Genomic DNA, 19,585 nt, shown 5'->3' on the forward strand with positions numbered 1-19,585 from the left:
TAAGTATACTTATCCAATTGAATATACCTATGTATATTATCTTATGTAGATATATCGTGTATCTCATCCATCCATCCAACCACCTACCTATTTTATTCTTTTTGTTTACAGTAAGGAGACTGAGGCATAGGAGATTAGATCAACTGCCTAAGGTCACACAGTTAGCAGAAAAGGTAGAAATAAAGTCTTGGGTCTTTGGCTTACAGTCAATATTCTTTAATTGATAACTACTTTTTTGTCAGACCAAAGGTAATTTTTTTCTAAAGATTTTATTTATTAATTTGAGAGAGAAAGAGCACGAGTTGGGGGAGGGCCAGAGGGAGAGGGAGAAGCAGACTCCCCGCTGAGCAGGGAGCCTGACTTGGGGCTTGATCCCAGGACCCCGAGATCATGATCTGAGCCGAAGGCAGACGCTTAACCAACTGAACCCCCCTGGTGCCCTAGACCAAAGGTAATTTTTAATGCATATTAATATTTGCCTTTTAATCTCTAGAATGGGCAGCCTGAGAATACACTTCCGGAAAACGAACTATTTATTTTTTGCAAGGAATGTCACAATTACTAACAGACCCTAAGTACATGTTAATATACTCACATGAAAAAAATGTATACACATTTGAATTTTGACTTTCTTACCTGGTCCATTAAGAAAGTCTTTAATTTGTAGCGTTACCAGGGAGGGTGGAATACCACTTTTGCTGTCTATTTCTCCAGGCACTGTCTGCAGCCAAACTGTGCAGTAATCAAGGGCTTCAGGCAGAGTCTTCCCGGGATCTGAAGTGACAAAATTGAAATTAAAAATGTCAAACACATCACAAACATCTCATTTTGGTGTAAGAGCTTTAGCTGACAATAAGAAAAAATGGTTAAATTCACATCTGTAACCTCCATTGATTCATCTGTTTGTACATATCCTTGTCACACAAGTACTCACATGGACAGAGAGAAGCTCTCTCTCTACATTGGAATGATGAAACCATGCTTTCCAGAGCCAGGCCAAAAAGGAAACGACATTTCAAATCTTAACTCATATTATCTTTGAATGAAGGTAAAGTTTCTGTACTCTGAGCTGCTGTTAATAGTTGTATAGTTGGATTTCTTTTCCTTTTTTTTTTTTTTTTTAAACAGGATGTTGGAAACAAATTAAAGAAAGAAGGGCAAGCTTTTTAGCTTAAAAAAAGGCAAATATATGTTCAAAGATGCAGTGGATTAGTACTACTTAGGGTCTATTTGATCTGTTTCAGAGTTTTACTGACATTACAATCACTTTTTACTGCTAGGCTTTTGAAGTTAACTTCAGTAGCTTTCCCATAACCCTCTTTAATGATAAAAATTGGTCAATCTTTTATTAGTCCCAATTATAACTAAATCTTGACTTTTTTCTGTTTTGACTTTTTCTGTTACTGTGTATTTTTTACTTTTTTCTGGTTTATATAGTATATTCTTTAAAAAGTATTTTTTAGCTATTGGTGAATGCAAACTGAATTTGCTTTTTATTGCTTGGCAATCCAGTTTTTTTTTTTTTTTTTTTTTGGCAATCCAGTTTTTATTGAAATAGCTCTTTAAATAAACGACTGCTGTATCTTGGCATACAATGTAGTAGGCTTTTAAAAAAACTTCTAAATGTTCACAGTTTTTCTTTAGTTTCAAGATTGTTTTATTCTCTGTGTTTTAATAGCCTCTGAATGTCAATTTTATAGGGATGTTCTTGCCATAGAGTCCATCTATTCACTTTTCAGTCGATTTGAAATGTGTTATTAAAGTGTTATTTATTTTAAGTTTTATTGATTGGATTGCTTTCAAGAATAGCATTTACATACAGTGTATTATATTCAACATATGGTTATATAGTATTACTGTCATATGTGAACTGGGCATATAAATTCTGCCTTGGAATTTGTATTTCTTGACCTTATCATGTGATTCTTATGAAATTTGGCACATATGAACCTTTATGTGATTTCAAAGAAAACACTGAAAGCAATTGATTGTGACATTAGATCTACGTGGTAAAGATCAAACACCAAGCTAGTGCATTCTTCTCTTTTTATATGATCAGTGAATTTCAAGCAGTGAGAATATGCATAGTAGATCAATTACACACTAACACTATACTATTCTCTTTCAAATATAATGGTCAAGTGTCGTGAAATAATAGCAAAAGTCTATTGCTGGTAGGATCTATAATCAATTTGTAGGAGCTATGTAACTTTACAGGACCTGAGTGTCTACTTCTAGAGTCCCATCTGTGTAGCCATCATCAAGAAGCAGTTATTATCAAGTAAACGGTACTGTGCTAGACCTGTATGAGGAGGCTTAATTCTTCATTTTGAAGAGAATACAAGCTAAAGAGAGAACAATGACCTAACAGAGAAAACAGACCTAAGTGATGTAACTAAATAAATAATGGACAGAGAGGAATTAAACTGATGTAGAAATTATCAGCATGATAAACACAATTAGCAGAAAAGGTAGAAATAAAGTCTTGGGTCTTTGGCTTACAGTCAATATTCTTTAATTGATAACTACTTTTTTGTCAGACCAAAGGTAATTTTTTTCTAAAGATTTTATTTATTAATTTGAGAGAGAAAGAGCACGAGTTGGGGGAGGGCCAGAGGGAGAGGGAGAAGCAGACTCCCCGCTGAGCAGGGAGCCTGACTTGGGGCTTGATCCCAGGACCCCAAGATCATGATCTGAGCCTAATAAATAAAACTTTGGATGAACAAACAAGTTATAGGGATCACATATTCAAACTTGTGTGACAGAAAAGGGATATCATTAATATAAAGAGCTCATATAGTCAATATAGATATTAATAGAGAAAAATGGGTAAAGAATAAGCAATTATTAAATGAAGAAATTAATAAAGCAAATAGAGATGAAGAAAACAAATGGCATATAAACATTTTAAAATATAAACATTATGAGATACTAAATCTTAGTAATAATCAAAGAAAAATTTTTTTAAACAAGTAGAATTTTTCACCTATCAGATAGGCCAAGACTAAAAAACTGATAATGGCTGTGTAGCTTGCACACGTGCGTGCATGCACACACACACGCGCGCGTGCACACACATACTGTAGAACTGCTAATCATAGTAAACAGCAGAAAACAGCTTAGACGTTCATCAACGGATTGATGCTTAAATAAACAACAGTGATCTACAGAATTGTTTAGAAGACTCAAGAAGATCTATATGTACTGACAAAGTAAAAGCCACCTTACATTGTTAATAGTAAAAAACAAAGCAGGTTAAGCATCTTTTCATATACTGGCCATTTGATTCCTCTTCTACAAAATATTTACTTATTCTTTTTTTATTAGTTAATGAGTGCTATGTTAATTAGTTAATGTCGTATGTAGCAAATATTTCCTCTTGGGATGGTAGTTGTCCTTAAAATAAATTCTGATGCTTTTTGCAAGCATACTTTTTTATAGATGTGAACAAAAATCTATTAACTTTTATTTAATGGCTTTATCCCTAGGTGATTACATATTTTCCTGTAGTTTCTTCAAGCATTTTTAACATTTTGGTTTTACCTTTAGCTATTTAATCCTTCTAGAGAGCACCGTTTTATGAAAAATAGGAAAAAATGCTCAGCCTGACAATCAACCACATACAAGTTAAAACAAGAAGTTTTTTTATTCGACAGCTTAGCATAAATTAAAAAGATTGATAATACCTTGTATGGGGGAGAAAGGAGAAATGGATCTTCCTATGTAAGGTCGATAAGAGTGTAGATATAGTATTTCTGAATGAGGAGGGGAGAGGTTGAAAATGAGTGTCTACCAAAATTCTAAATATCCATGCCCTTGTCATTAGGAAGGCCACACAAAGGACTTCCTTAAAGAAATAAACCTACCTGCATATATACATGTGTACATATTGGAGGATGATCATCTTTAGGATGATCCTAAGCATATAATGATGCATGGACCTATATTCACAGCTGAAGAAAAAACAGGATGACACATCAAGCATCTAAAAAAAACTGAAGTGAAGGGGAAAGGGAAAAAGCACTTCAAAGGATATTTTGATGTTCTATTTTCATCAAGGTATAGACGGGGGAAGCACAAAATTCTGATGTGGATGAGGGTTTTCTAAGTAGGGGAGATAGGCTTTGTGCAGGTTGCTTCTCTTTTCATAGAAGTTAGAGGGCCTGGCCATCTGGCACCCAGCCTTGGAGTCTGCACTGGGGCAATTACAGAGGGATATGACTTAATGGAGATGGAATAAACAAACTGGCAATAGTAGGAAGGAGAATGGGAATTAGGAATTTAAAAAAATGTAAAAGTCCAGGAAATCTATCTAAAGAAGCCAAACTTTCAATGACTGTTTCCCCCCCAAATTACTGGTTTAATGATATTGTTGGTTTAATATGGCTACACAACTGATTAGAAAGTACAGCTGTATTTATAGAGCTGACAGAACAGAATAACTGAATTGAGGAACATCCAGGAAAATACAGGTTGCATGGTTGATGAATACAGAATGTATGACAGGACAGTGGCTATTCTCCCAGTTTTAGCTAAAATCTCTACTTTGGATATGCCTCTAGTCACAGTGGTGAGATGATGTGGAAGTAGTAGCAGAAAGGTCTGTCAGAGTCCCACAGAAATAGCTCAAGTCTGCAAGTCACTATTTAGTCCCTTACGCTCTAATAGCTAGACGATGAGGGGCATGACTTTTAGACTTCCTGTAATGTCTTTGATTTCACTTCTCCTTAATTCCATCATCAAGTCTAGAAAATGGGATTCATATTACACATTCCTCAGGGTCAATGTAGCTGGGAAAGTACCAGATACACTAAGATTAAAGGAGCCTTTGAATATAATATAAATAGAATGACAAATAGGGATGACTACTTCATACTGGAAGCTCCTTCAGACTTTGACAGTCTTCTTCGCTGTACTTAGCAAACACCTATTTATTTGAGCACAGGAAGCTCTCGGAAAGAGTAAGCTCCTGCTGATGTAGATGAGCACATTTATGCTGTTGTCCCTAAGCCTAAGAAACAGGAGACAGTGGTATCTTATTAGGAGTTACAGAGCGGGGGAAATGGGTCCGAATAAATGACAAGTTGCTCATAGCCATAAATCCTGTTCAAAGTCAGTGAGAATTCACTTCAATAAGACAATGGTACTGACAAAGTTATACAATTTGTTTTCCTTCTTGGTTGACCTGACCTCCAAAAGAAAATACTTCATCATATCCCATCACAAAGAATACCCAAAGAGAAGATTCAGGAAGTCTCCAGTCCTTTCACAGATGGATCAAGATATTACTGGCTTTCATAGAGCCTTGTTTCAGATTGTATTGTGTTTGTAGATCACTTTGCTCTTCTTCACAAACCTTCATGTCACTCAACTGCTTGGGAGGTCCTCCTCTGAATCTGATAAAAGTGATCTTTGTACTGCTGCTCATTATTATTTTTTAACCCTTAGCAAATATTCACAGAGTTAAGTACGTTTTAGCCTAACATTTGAATTATATAAAATATAACATGATTCAGTGTGACCCGTTCTTATTTTCTTTGCAATCTTCAACTTAGCCAAAATTTGTTTTCCAAGCTCACATAGAACAGCTGAATGCTACAGATTTTGTAAGCTTTATTCTACTACTTTATTCTATTCTACTTTATTCTATTCTGCTTTGTTCTACTATGTGGCAGGAATTTTTTTTTTTTTTTTTTTTGAATTGAGCTGAATTTTTACGAAGGTCCCAATGAGAAGACATTTCCCCACAGATGTCAGTGATAATTTCCCCATTTTAAAGATTGACATACACTGAATGAAGTCCAGCTCCTTTTTTACCAGATACTTCTAAGTGTTAGTCATTGCAGAGACAATCTTTTCATTTCTTTTGCCATGTGAATAATGAACTTTGAATTTTAAAAATCCCAGTGCATAAGAATTTGTTTATTTGAAAGCTAAGTATCTCTTATTTTCTTCCCTACTCTCCCCCTCTTCCCTAACAGTTACTTTTACCAACCTCAGGTTTACAAAGCAATTGATAATCTGTACCTCTTTCTGCTTTCCCTGGGCCACTTTTGTGCTCAAGAACATCTCCATTAAGTACGTTGATTAAGGAAGGCAGAAAGTAATTGCCAAATGGTGATTTCCCCTGGCAGCTCCAGGCAAAGATTTTGTTGTGCAAGATGCAATTAACTATAATCACAATAATGCTTTTGCCCCTTTGATTCAATTTCCTCATGATACCTTTGTCGTTTACATTTTTTTTGTGGAAAATGAGTGCTAATGCAAATAAGAAGCAAAGTCAAGGATACAAAATTTTCCTTTGGTGGAAAGTTCTTGTAAATTTGTGTTTCTGGAAAAAACACTATTAATTGAAATTTGGGGGATGAGTGCTGAAAAATAAACATTTGATTAATTGGGTTTTGGTGTACCTCATTTTAACCATGTTTTCTCCAGTAAGTAGTTTGTCATCTTATTCTCCGTATTAGCTTCTTGCTGTATTAATCTGATCCTGTTGCTGCTTGCAGTCCTGGGTAACAAAATCCTGCTCAATATTATCAACAACTTTGGAAATTATATCATACTTTAATTTCTAATCCCATTGATGCTAATGTTATCATCCCTAAATCATTATGATTAAAATTAATGTGTTCCCTAAACTACTATTGCAGATTTAAATTTCAGTAACTTTTTGCTCTGATGTCATATTGCACTGAGTTTTCTTTCGGACAGTAGTTCATGATTAAAATATTACAAATTCCTCAGAAGCATAAAATGCTTATATGATGTAGCACTGCAAATAGCCCGAAGATTTACTTCTGTCTTCATTTTATCAGTTCCACAAAGTCCAGAAGGATCTACTGTTTGTTTGTTTGTTTTTTTAAAAAGAAAGAAGATTAGATTTTATTCACTCTTTGCAAAGTCTTCAATGACCTGCTATGGTTGCAAGCATGCTGCAGTCTGCCATTTTTAATGGGCCCAGGCTGAAGTCTCATCTATGGCTGCTTTTCTTTTGGTTCTCTTTGGCCTGTGAGGTACACGGGGTGATGCTTATGAAATAACATTTAAGTGATTTTTGATGAACTCTTGAGGGACAACTGGCAGGTGAAAGGATACTGTTATATGGAAGAGGTTTATGAAATAGACTGCCATTGACCTAGGACTTACTGAACACAGACAGCCCTACTTTCATTGAGCTTTTTCACATTTTGTTCCATAGGAGAGTTTACATCAGTTTATAACACAGTAGAAAATTCAGGGTAATGAAAAGAACGTGAACTTCAGAGGCAGACAGATCTGGGTTTAAGTCCTGACTCCTTAAAGTGGATAAATTTAATTTTAACTTCACGGAGTCCCAGTTTTTTAGTTTCCAAAATGGGGATAATACACTAGATTGTGGGTTGTTGAGAATATTACATCAGATAATATGTGTAACATGGTTTGCCTGGGACATGGCATGGTAAAAGTTCAATGAACAGTCACTGTTTTGTTTCTAAAACACAACCTTTAAAGAAAATAGGAATACGCGTGTGCAGTGTCTTTCAAGTGTCTACTCCTCCCAGTTTTTGTTTTTGCTTTGTAATTTTGAAAAATCTTTTTTATCAATGATCTGAAATAAGAGGAATATAATAGGTAAAAAATAAAACACTCTGTTTATTAGTGGAAATTATACCCAATTTCGATCTTAAAAAACAGAGTAAACTTATTTATATTTAATTCCTAAAATAGTAACTACTTAGGTTTAAAATACTAGTCAATGTATTTTACTTCTCTATTAAATACTCCTGGCTGAGGAGAAATTATTGACCTAACAATTTCCCTGCACTTTGGTTCTGGTAATTATCAAAATTATATTCTTACCTTCTTTTCCATCCCTTGGAAATATCTGGCCTATGTATGAATCAAGGAAGTAAATCATCTGCAAGCCCAAATAGACTCTTTTCCATTTCTTAAACTGGGAGTTCAAGACTCCTTTTAGTAAGGTATCTGGGTATATCAACTTTTACACAAAGAGAAGATTGGAATGACACTTTAAAATCATTTTCAGTGTTCAATAAACATGGTGAGTGCATCAGAATTTCAATTTCACTCAGCTTTCTTTTGTTAAAGAAGATCAAGCAGAGTTCATAGCTAGCCAGAGTAGAAAGGGAGAAAACACCTAAAAAAGAATCAGGGTAGTAGGTGAGGGCTTAGAGAGATTCCCTACTCTCCTATCCTCCCTCCCAGTTCACTGATAAGATATTCCTAGATGGTCTTTTAGCTTAATCCTTTTGTGCCCACCCAAGAATACACGAAGGTGTTTCTTAATAGAACTTGAATAAAATTTAAAGAAAAGCATCTTTGGAGGCTCTAGATCTATTTACCTCTACCTATGAAATTGATATTGTTAAAGCTCCAAAGGAGCCTCTTTCAAAAGCCACTGGTGTGCTTGGTTTGGCTGAACTCAGCGGATGGACATGTCCACTCCCTGCAGTGAGAGGTAATAGTCAGAACAGTCACCTTTTGACCACCATCTATAAAAAAAGGCAAAGCTACATAGAGGTTTACTGAGTTTTCTCATATTTTCTGTATTTTTTTTATGATCCTTAGTTTAAATGGCTATCTTTTTCTTTCCCCCTTTTTAATGTAGCGACAGAAGCAAATGTAGTCCATAAAACCCTCAAGATGTCTGAAAATTAAATTGTGAAGGAACCCAGATCCTTAAAACACAGTAACAATTGAACATCAGAGCAGAAAAATCACTCAAGGAACCAATTTTAAATTGCTGTGGATGCAAGGTAAGTGCCACCATCTCCTTGTTGATATCCAGGCATTTGGTCTAAGCCCTGTACCTTGTATCTCCTAAGATGGAAGGGGAACAGGAAGTTTCCTGGTTTGAAATCCCAAGCCTGGAGCCCAAGAGAAGAGGAAGAGGAAGTATTAAAGTGGCTGCTGGGATGTGTGCCCATTGGCTCTTACTTTTAGAACCAAGTCTTCCATATCTTGCTAAAAGGAAGTACACTATTTATATCTGATGATGCTAACCAGCAGATAATAAGTGAAATACCATTTCAATGAATTCCTTTCAACTTATTTTCTATGCTGCTCTGTGGTATTCTTGATCTCTTTCCTATTTGGTTGTTTTCATGTTAATTCTAATGTGGGTTTCAGATGTTTTACAGGACAACATTCGATTAAAATTCAGTGCAAATAAAACCAGGGTGCTATACAGTAAAAAAAAAAAAAAGCGGTCATATATATATATACACAAGGAAGATCAACTTAATCCTAATTTTAAGCCTCTTGTCTGTTCTGAGCAAAGTCTGAGTTCTGTAACATTGAAAATTAATTCAGTGGCTTTAAATAATTCCTCCCATTTCTCATTCATTTTAAGTAAATGCTGATGATTGAGATGGATGCCAAAAGGACCAGGATACTAGTCTTTCTCATGTTCAAAAAGGAAGGTCCGTTAAGCTCTTCCTTCAACTGCTAATAACTACAGAAGTCTGCACTTACAGTTGAATAATATTCCATAGTTCCAAGGCATTTCATAAATATCTCATTTGGAGCTAAGATTAAACCATGAAACTACAAAGACCAAGATATTAGTATACCCATTTTAGAGATAAGGAAACTAAGGCACCAAGAAATTTAGTTATTTGCATCAAAGAATCTTGGTATTAGAGCCAAGACTAAAAGTCAAAATTTCTGCTTTCCATTCCAATACCCTTCCCCATAAGTTAATTCCCCCTGCCGCTGGGTCAACTTCTTATTTAACAGTCTCCCCACAACTCTCCCTCTGTGATACACTAGAGTTCCTCTCACTTATGAGACCTACTAACTTGCTGATTTCTGTCAAAGTAATAATTCCATTTCATATTACTGGCCAGCAAGAAATGTTCCCAGCAGCTAAATTTTCAGATAAATGTTCAAGTTGTGATCATTATGACATTAAAGTCACAGGTTAATTCTAAGCCTTTCCAGAGACATTAGCAAAACCTTTAATTCTAAAGAGACATGTAATTCAATCCTTCCCTTAAAGTCACAATAACTAAATGAAATCAAGATATGATTTATGAGGTGTAAGGAAGGCAGTTTATGATTTTCCAACTGTTGGTTTACTCAGATATCTCTGGCACATTTTCTGCAGACCTATTCATGAAAGGGTAAAGAAGCCAATTACTGTAACTGAAAATTTCCAAACTACACAATAGCCATAAATTGCACTAAAATGATGTGAATTTTTTTGGCTAATTACAACCATTATTTTAAACTCGACTTAAAGATGTTAACAATGTTGATAAAAGCAACAACGACAATATTAACATTCCTGGAGCCCTGTGCTACACACTTAGCTAAGAGCTCCATACACATCATTTAATTCTCACATCAGTTCTAGGAGGTTGCTACCAGTGTTCTCCACATATTCTAGATAAGGAGCAGAGGCTGAGAGAGATGAACTAACTTGTCTGAGGTCACACAGCTGTTAAGCGGCAGGGCTGAGATTAGAACTCAGGGCTGACTGACTCCAAATCTTGAGCTCTTATTGCACTCTATTCCCTGTTTGCCTCTTAACTAGATCTGAAGTCATAGATGTAATATTTATAAGACTTTAAAATGTGGAAAGTATCCCATAATATAGATAACATGTTGTGGATATTTCTGTCATACACAGAAATGTGTGATTCCCTGATCTTTCAGTATAAATTCTAATCAAGTTTAATTTCTGTATTTTCGTATAGCCGATGTTTGAAAAATTACAGTAAGGTAAGGAAGCTGCAGGATGGTTGAAGCAACTGTCTTCAAATTGGTTAGTTCCTGTCACACGATGAGTAATAAGCTACTGGACTAACTGACTATGTGCTGAGGAAGTAAGGGGGTTAGTTAAATTTCTTCAGAGTGGTTCAACTCCTTCACAATTGACCAGATGGTGCAGTCATTTCTTCAAAAACAAACAAAAAGCCCCAAACAAACAAGAAGAAAAATGACTTTTTAAGTCTGCCCTGGGAGGCATAGTCAAGATATGAGGCAATTTCAAATCTGGACTCCACTACCTTAAACAAAATAAATATCAAATTTTAAATATTTATAAACACAACTGATACGATTATGTTAAAAACAACTACATACATCTTTATTTAAATGAGAACTGCCAATATTACAGCTGCTGCATATAAAGGTGCTGGCAGAAGATTTCATTTCTGTTAGAGGTTGCTCCAGGTAAGGACGTGGGAAAGCCCACTGTCACATTATTTTAACATTTTAAAAAGAAACTTGTTGACTCACAGATGTATTATCTACCTGGACTAGATGGAAGATCCTGTTTAGGTTATTAATATTAATAGTCATAAAAGAAATTCAAGTTGATAATTTAGGTTTTAGATAACCTGCCATATTTTTAATTATGGAGGGTAAATCAAACCACCATATATACACTTACAGGTATAGCTGGCATAATTTAAGATCACTAAATTATGAGGATTGGGGATTATACTTTTTTTAAGCTTTCAAAATTATAAGCAGTTGTCATCACTTCTGTTTCACTTCAGTTTTCTAAAAAAAAAAAAAAAGATGTAGGTATAGGTACAAATACAGATTCCATTTGTCTATTCTGGGTAGCCTCTCATAGAATTTAGGTTTTTAAATAGGTATGTACATAAATGGTATATATAATATACACAGACGTATGTATCAGCCACATGTGCTGAGAAGCCAGATTGACATGAGGGACAATGAATTTCACAGCATTTCTAACTTCTAACTTGATTTTAAAATATATGAAAGGATATCCCTCAGGACCACAGAGAAAACACAATTACTATCCTTTGAGTATCTGAACATGTTCTTTGCTTAATGGTGACATGGGCAGAATCAAGTTAATTCTGACAATTCCCTGGAAGCAGTTTATTCATTACAATATATTAACCAACTGATCCGTGCTCAAAGATGTAAAGATATTAAAGTATCACTTTTGGAGGAAATCCTGTATTAAGTTTCTCAGAAAACTACATCTTGATTAATAGACTACAAAACAGTTTTATTATTTTAAAATTGCAGGACTTCTGGTGCCAGCCAAAATTGTAATAAGCTCACTGCAACCTCTCATGCTGCTTACAATCAAAAAGTTGAGAGAAAATACAAAAAACAAAGGCCTGAGGATTGGAAAAAGTAAACAAGAACAATGCAGATTGGGGAGGGGAGTCAAACTTGCAGATGTGACCTCTACAGTGGTGGGTTTCCCATTTTGTTTTGTTTTCCCTCTTTTCTCTACCTTGAGAGCGAGTCTTAGGTTGTGGTGGACAGTGATGGCAAGAACAGCCAAAAGTCCTTATGTCTGGGAAATAAGGCCCCTGTGGTTTCAAGGGTGTAAGAAAACCTGCTGCCTTTTCTCTTTTTTTTTCCCCTGGTTTTGTCCCAAGGGTGGGCACAGTGAGCGGGGATGAGTGGGGGGGGGGGGGGGAGGGAGGATAGGGAGTGCAATGGCTGGGCCGTGGCCACAGTGACACAGCATTTAAGACTCTAGCAGTTGTTATAACTGTGCTTCATGAGGTAAGGTAAACATGTTTGAAATGAGTGGAAATATAGACATTCTCTGAAGAAATAAAAACTACAGAAAAGAACCAAATAAAATTTTTAAACTGGAATATTCAATAGAAATTATTTAATATGAAGAACAGAGAAGAAGAAAGAACATAGGAAAAAAGAAAAAAAAAGAATGGAGTCTCAGGGATCTGTGGAATAATTATAAAAAGTTTAATGTTGGTGTTCCCCCCCCCCCAAAAAAAAGAAGAGGAAGACTGGTGCAGAAAAATATTTAAAGAAATAATAGCTAAGATGTTTCTGAATTTAGTTTTAAAAAGCATACAGTTACAGAGTTAAGGAGCTCAGAGAACCTCCAACAGGATAAATTCAAAGAAATCAAGCCCAGACACATTATAATCAACCTTCAGAAAACCAAATATAAAGAAAAAAAGAATCTTGAAAGCAGCTAGAGAAAATCAACACATTACATATTTGGAAACAATGATTGTGATTACCATGGATTTCTTATCAGAAACCACAAAGGAAAGAAGACAGTGGAACAATATCTATAACGACTCCACTAAAAAAAAACTATTAGAAGTAACAAATGAAGTCAGTAAAGTTGCAGTATAAAACATTAATATATAAAAATATGTGTGTGTTGTGTTTCTATACACTAATAATCAAAGTGGCAGAAAGAGAAATCAAGGAAACAAACCCATTTACAATTGCATCAAAAAGAATAAAGTACCTATGAATAAATTTAACCAAGGATGTAAAGGATCTGTACACTGCAAACTATTAGACATTGATGAGAGAAGTTAATAATGATGCAAATAAATGGAAAGATATTCTATGTGCATAGACTGGAAGAATTAATATTATGAAAATGTCCATACCACCAAAACAATCTACAAATTCAGTGCAATCCCTATCAAAATTCCAATGACATCTTTCACACAACTAGAGCAAATAATCCTAAAATTTGTATGGAACCACAAAAGACCATGAATAACCAAAGCAATCCTGAGAAAGAAGAACAAAGCCAGAGGTATCAGGCTCCCTGATTTCAAACTATATTACAAAACTACAGTAATCAAAACAGTAGGGCACTGGCATTAAAAACAGACACATAGATCAACGGGATATTAGAAAGCCCAGAAATAAACCCACGCATATATGTTCAACTAATGTTCAGCAAAGGAGGCAAGAATATACAACTGGGAAAGGGTGGTCTCTCCAGTAAAGGGTGTTGGAAAAAACTAGATAGCTACATGCAAAAAGAATGAAACTAGACCACTATCTTACACCATATATAAAAATCAACTAAAAATGGTTTAAAGACTTAAATGTAAGACCTCAAACCATAAAATTCCTAGAAGAAAACACAGACAGCAAGCTCCTTGATATCAGTCTTAGTGATGTCTTTTTAGATCTGACTCCAGAAACAAAGGAAACAAAAGCAAAAATAAATGAAGGACTACATCAAACTAGAAAGCTTCTGCACAGTGAAGGAAACCACTGACAAACTGAAAAGACAACCTACCGAATGGGAGAAGGCATTTGCAAATGATACATCCAACAAGGGGTTAATATCTAAAATACATAAAAACTTGTGTAATTTAACAAAAAAGTAAATCTGATTAAGATACGGGCAGAGGATCTGGATAGACATTTTTCCTAAGAAGACATACAGATGGCCAACAGACACATGAAAAGATGCTCAACATCACTAATCATCAGGGAAATGCAAAGCAAAACCACAGTGAGATATCACCTCACACCTGTGGGAATGGTTATTCCCAAAAAGACAAGAAATAACAAGTGTTGGTGAGGATGTGAAGAAAAGGGAACGCTTGTATACTGTTAGTAGGAATGTAAATTGGTGCAGCCACTACGGAAAACAGCATGAGGGTTCCCCATAAAGTTAGAGCTACCATGTGTATACAACCCCCCCTCCCCCCACACACACTCATTCTCTCTCTGTCTCTCTTTCTTTCTCTCTCTCGGGAACACTACTCAGCCATTAAAATGAATGAAATCTTGCTACTTGTGACAACATGGATGGACTTCGAGGGTATTATGCTAAGTGAGATAAGTCAAACAGAGAAGGACAAATACCATATAATTTCACTTAATATGTGGTTTCTAAAAAACAAAATAAAACAAAATCCAGACTTGTAGATACAGAAAACAGATTGGCAGTTGCCAGAGGGGAGGCCCTAATGGGTGAAGGAAATTAAGAAGTACAAACTTCCAGTTATAAAATAAGTCTTGGGGATACATCAATATAGTCAACAACATTGTACTAACTTTATAAGCTGATAGATGTTAACCAGACTTACTGTGGTGACCATTTCATAATGTACACAGATGTTGAATCACTAGGTTGTATACCTGAAACTAATACTGTACTATAGCTCAATAAATTAAAAGAGTATAAATACTGCAAAAAAATATAATATGTTACCTCTTTCATTTTTAACTTATGAACTTTTTCCAGACCTTTCTTAGAAAGTTAGCTTCATGAGACCAGACTCAGGAGTCCAACAAATCTTGTTTTGAATTTTAGCTCTGTTTATTGCTAGGTCTGTAATCTTGGACAAGTTATTTAACTTCTACGAATTTTAGTTTCCTTTTTTCTAAAATGGGATTATATATAACATTTCCCATAGAGTTGTTAAAAGGATTAAATGAGATAGTGCATTTGAAGAAGTTAGTACAATGTCTGGCACAGAATGAGTACTCAGTAAGTGCTAGTTGCTTCTTCAATTTTTTTAGCCATTGTACTTTAACTACTTACTTTCTGATAAATGTCTCCAAATCATGAAATTCATTTTTAAGAAATGAATTTAAGATAATTTATACTGGTAACTCTTTTTGGATAATGTAAATGTCCAAGTAGACACATTTTGTGTAAAGAAAGGCATCCACAAGAATATTATGCAAAGGATGCTCCTGAGAAAATATGTAAGTCTTTTTCCTCCCACATGGGATCGATCCCCTGTTGTGAACTGGCTCATAACCTTCACTCTAAGCTTCATCTACTGAAATTGGGTTCCATGTTGGTCTACATACAAGAATTTTAAAACTTTTTAAAAATATATTTTTAATTTTTTTTTAAAGATTTTATTTTTAAGTAATCTCTACACCTAACATGGGGCTTGAACTCCCCACCTTGAGATCAAGAGTCACATGCTCCACTGACTGAGCCAGCCAGGTGCCCCCAAGGACTTTTTTTTTTTTTTAACAAAAAGTACTTTTTTCTTTCAGCCTAAGAACTAATTATAATTCAAATGCACATCTTTGATATGAGCCCTGATAATTTTGCTGAACTAAGTATCAGTATCTCCTAGTGAGGCCAGTGAAGCCATGCACCTATGAGCAACTACCGGTGAAAGAATTTAAGGAGGACCCTGGAATTCAGATTTATTTTCCCATTCCTGCACCTAGTTTTGGCCAATGCTAAGCAGACCCCCAAACAGGTATCAGGTGTACAGGCATGGGTTCTTGAATCATATAAAATGTCAACCTCAGCACTATTCCCATCTTCAGTGCTCCTGAAGTACCTCCTGGATTGTAGGCACTCAATAAATGAGAACATGCTTGAGGAAGGGAGACATGCTTGCTGGTAAATGTTTAACAACTGGTTCTCAGAGCAGGAGAGCTGACTGACAGCATTTGCCAATATATGTGGCAGAAGTATTCTCACCATGGCCGATTTAAACTACCAGTGGTTTAACAACTGTCTTTCAAAGTTCCTAAAAATTTAACAATGGGCCCTTGCAAGCCAGTTTGAGCTAGATCCAGCAAACCAATGGAGAGAGGGCGAACAAGCCGTCTAGGAGGTAACCCTCGGTTGCTCTTCCTTAGCAACTGGCTAGTTTTCCTTTTCTGTAGTAGAGGACTTGTACCACGCTTCAGCAAGAGCCAAGGGCTCCTTTGACCCTACTTCCTTGGGCTGAAATGAATCCTGATCCCCACACCTGCCATCTACTCTCCGGGAGCCTGCCATGGAAAATGGTTCTCCTTAATGCCAAGAATGAACCAGCTTGACTTCCAGATTGGACAAATTCTCCAAATGCCTTGCTGCTGGCTTCCAGCTGCTAGATGGGGCCACCTGATAGCAATAAAATGCCTGATTTGTACCTGAGCTTGCTAGGATAGGACCCTCTTCCAATACTGAATCTTAGACGGCCCAGCTACCCTTTCCAGTTTCCCAGGCAAATCTCTTAATTCTACATGACCTCAGGGAAAAGGTCTTTATACCTTGTTTGACCCTGTTTCCACTAGCCCTTGCTGCTTAACAGCCAATACATTTTAAATCTGAACCCTTGATCACTTTCTTACTCTTAAAAGGCAACAAGCTTCAGAAGTTCAATATAATTATTATAATAGAGGATTCTCTCTGGTTATAAGAAAGGTAATGGATGGAGAAACAAGAGCCAGTTGGCCAATACCACTAATAAATGTTTGCTATACATGCATAAACATCTTTAAACCATCTTACCTTACTAATAAACCTTCTCAAATACATTTAATATAATGCTGTTACAGCAAGTTGATTAGATCAAAAGAATACCAAAACAATAAACTTCATTTTCTAAGGTTTTTTTCCAACCTGAACAGCTGCATTAAAATGAAAAGCATCCCTATGGGCTATTAATATGAAAAAAAAAAAAGCTTGACTTTCCAATCACTGGAAATTCTTAAGCATTTCTATAGGCCAGAAAGAACCCCTGTTTCATTCAGCTCTTGAACAAAAATTAATATTCAGAGGCATGGTAAGAACGCTGAGGCTCAGCCTCGATACATTTCAAACATTTACTTAAACATGACTCAGCCGTGGGATGGGAACTTTACATATTTACATATTCCACGGAGAAAAGAAGTCTTGTCTGGTCTGCCACTGTTTTCTGTTTGAGCGATCTCGATACGTTGGGAATAAAACTTAGTACGCAGTAGTAGTTACCAGCACGCCAGTAAATTTGAAGGCTCTTACCTGTACATTTGTAATCAGAGGCTACCCCTTTAAGTACGGCATCAAAAATGGATATTTCCACCCGCTGCTTTCTGTGGTGACAACTTAGAAGCAAAGAAGGCTGAGACACAATAAAGTATAAAAAAGGTTCCAGCTGCAAGTCACCAGCTCCTCTTCGTCCAGGCTGCCGAACAATAGTTATCCCAAGGGCTTGTCTAGCAGATGACCTTGTGGCGGCATGAAGACTTTCAAGAGAGATGACCCCTAGTCTTTTCCCTGAAGGAAAAGCTACGGTGCTGCTCAAGAGATCTTCCGCTGTTACGGTAGAAATACATGGCTGGCTGGGCTTAGCAACATCTGAATCAGCTTCTGGGAGATTTAATGAACTCTTGCCTGTTTTTTCATTATCCTTGTGCTCTTGCGATTTTGATTTGGGTATGGCCGTACAGGAGTAGGTCATTAGTGAGATTCTACTTGCAGTAATAAATATGTCAAAGGGAATAAAATTGAGATTTTTTACAATTGACGACTGGCGTGAGGGACGGGCGATGCGATGCTGACTAGTACCGCTATGCTGCTCTATTTGTACTATTCGAATTTTAACACTGTCACTGCCGATTCCACTATCCTGGGCGCCACTGTACCGGGATGAGGTCTCAGCCACGCTTCCATCAAATGTATCCGGTTTTTTCTGCTCTTGCTTGGAGATCTGTAAGGAAAAAGAAAGTATTTTAAACTAGCCACGTTCCAAGTGTTATATATAAAGGACGTTATAAGTATGTTAAAAAGTGGCTCTCGCACAACTTGTATCAGAGTGATCATAAAAACAAAGTGACCATTCAAAAAACTATTCATATTAAAATGCCAAGGACATACTTCAGAAAAAGCATCATATGTGCGTTTCTACTACTGAAGGAGACTTTGGAGTATATTTTGAATCAGACTTCCTTTCTTTGGACTAACAGTAGTATATATTTAAAAATGCCTCTTTAAAAAGAATTATGTTAGTATTCTTCACAGTTATTTTTCAAGTAGTGCAATAAACTCTTTCCAAATCATGATTACTATTGGTTGAAATGAGATTTTCGGCAGAAGCAGTTTTTATTGTTTACCTTTGTCATTACAGAATTAATTTGCAAGTTTTCGGATAGGAAGAAAGAGAGGGAAAAGTCAGCAGTCTTAAATTATGAGGGACAAAGAAAACTATAAAATAAAATTATTTTATTCAAAATGAAGTTTATTTTCCTCTATGATAGGACTTGAGACAAGAGTAAACGTAAGTGATGAAGCAAAAAGTAGTAATTAAAGTCCCCGAAGGTGGATTTTTCCTTTGTGCACTAAAGGCTACTCATTCTCAAAATTTTCCATCAACCGCTCCCTACGTGGAGAACAAAGAACAACTTGGTGGCGGCACAGCACCGAGATCTCTACCCTGCTTCTCGGTTTCCCTTTCTTAGGTCTTCCCGACCATCAGTTTGTGATATGCTCTTTGTGGATATGCTAGATGTTTCATTTGCTTTTTCCTCCAAGTAACACAGATTCATTAAAGAAACCATGGCCTGGGCGCCTGGGTGGCTCAGTCGGTTAAGCGACTGCCTTCGGCTCAGGTCATGATCCTGGAGTCCCGGGATTGAGTCCCGCATCCGGCTCCTTGCTCAGCGAGGAGTCTGCTTCTCCCTCTGACCCTCCCCCCCTCATGCTCTCTCTCTCTCTCTCAAATAAATAAATAAAAAAATCTTTAAAAAAAAGAAACCATGGCCGATCTGAGAAAAAACAAAATCCTCCGTACTACCACCTTATCACCAAACATAACCAATGGTAATATTTTAGTGCACTTCCTTTCAGTATTTCTTCCCCACCTGTGCGAAGGTGCCCCCCTCCAAGCCCTGTTTGGTTATGATCATACCATAGAGCCAAACTACCCCAATTTGGCATATGCTAATATACTCTTCATAGTCGTTCTAAAAAGCTGCATAATACTTCATTAGTGTTAGGAACATCTGTTCAACCATGTTCATATAATTGGGTATTCCAGTTTTTAATTTTTGACAACAAATCTCTATGAAAAACATCTAACAATATTTCCTTAGAACAGGCTTCTAGAAGTGGAGTTACTAGGTAAAT

The 19,585-nt window shown here is 36.2% G+C and overlaps 1 protein-coding gene across 10 annotated transcripts in view; it reads right to left on the bottom strand.

Moving 5' to 3' along the window:
• VPS13B (vacuolar protein sorting 13 homolog B) overlaps positions 1-19,585 on the bottom strand; it is a 768,399-nt gene that overhangs the window by 192,311 nt on the left and 556,503 nt on the right. For all 10 annotated transcript variants that reach the window (XM_064588058.1, XM_064588057.1, XM_064588054.1 and 7 more), the window contains 2 exons: positions 17,483-18,170; positions 637-774 (listed from right to left, as the gene is read on the bottom strand). In XM_064588058.1, the coding sequence (XP_064444128.1) occupies positions 637-774; positions 17,483-18,170 (826 nt within the window). The remainder of the gene's footprint in view (positions 1-636; positions 775-17,482; positions 18,171-19,585) is intronic.

Source organism: Mirounga angustirostris, unplaced genomic scaffold (assembly GCF_029215605.1).
Source record: "Mirounga angustirostris isolate CCGP_5_RB_7025 unplaced genomic scaffold, mMirAng1.0.hap1 SCAF_4, whole genome shotgun sequence".
Classification (NCBI taxonomy): domain Eukaryota; kingdom Metazoa; phylum Chordata; class Mammalia; order Carnivora; family Phocidae; genus Mirounga; species Mirounga angustirostris.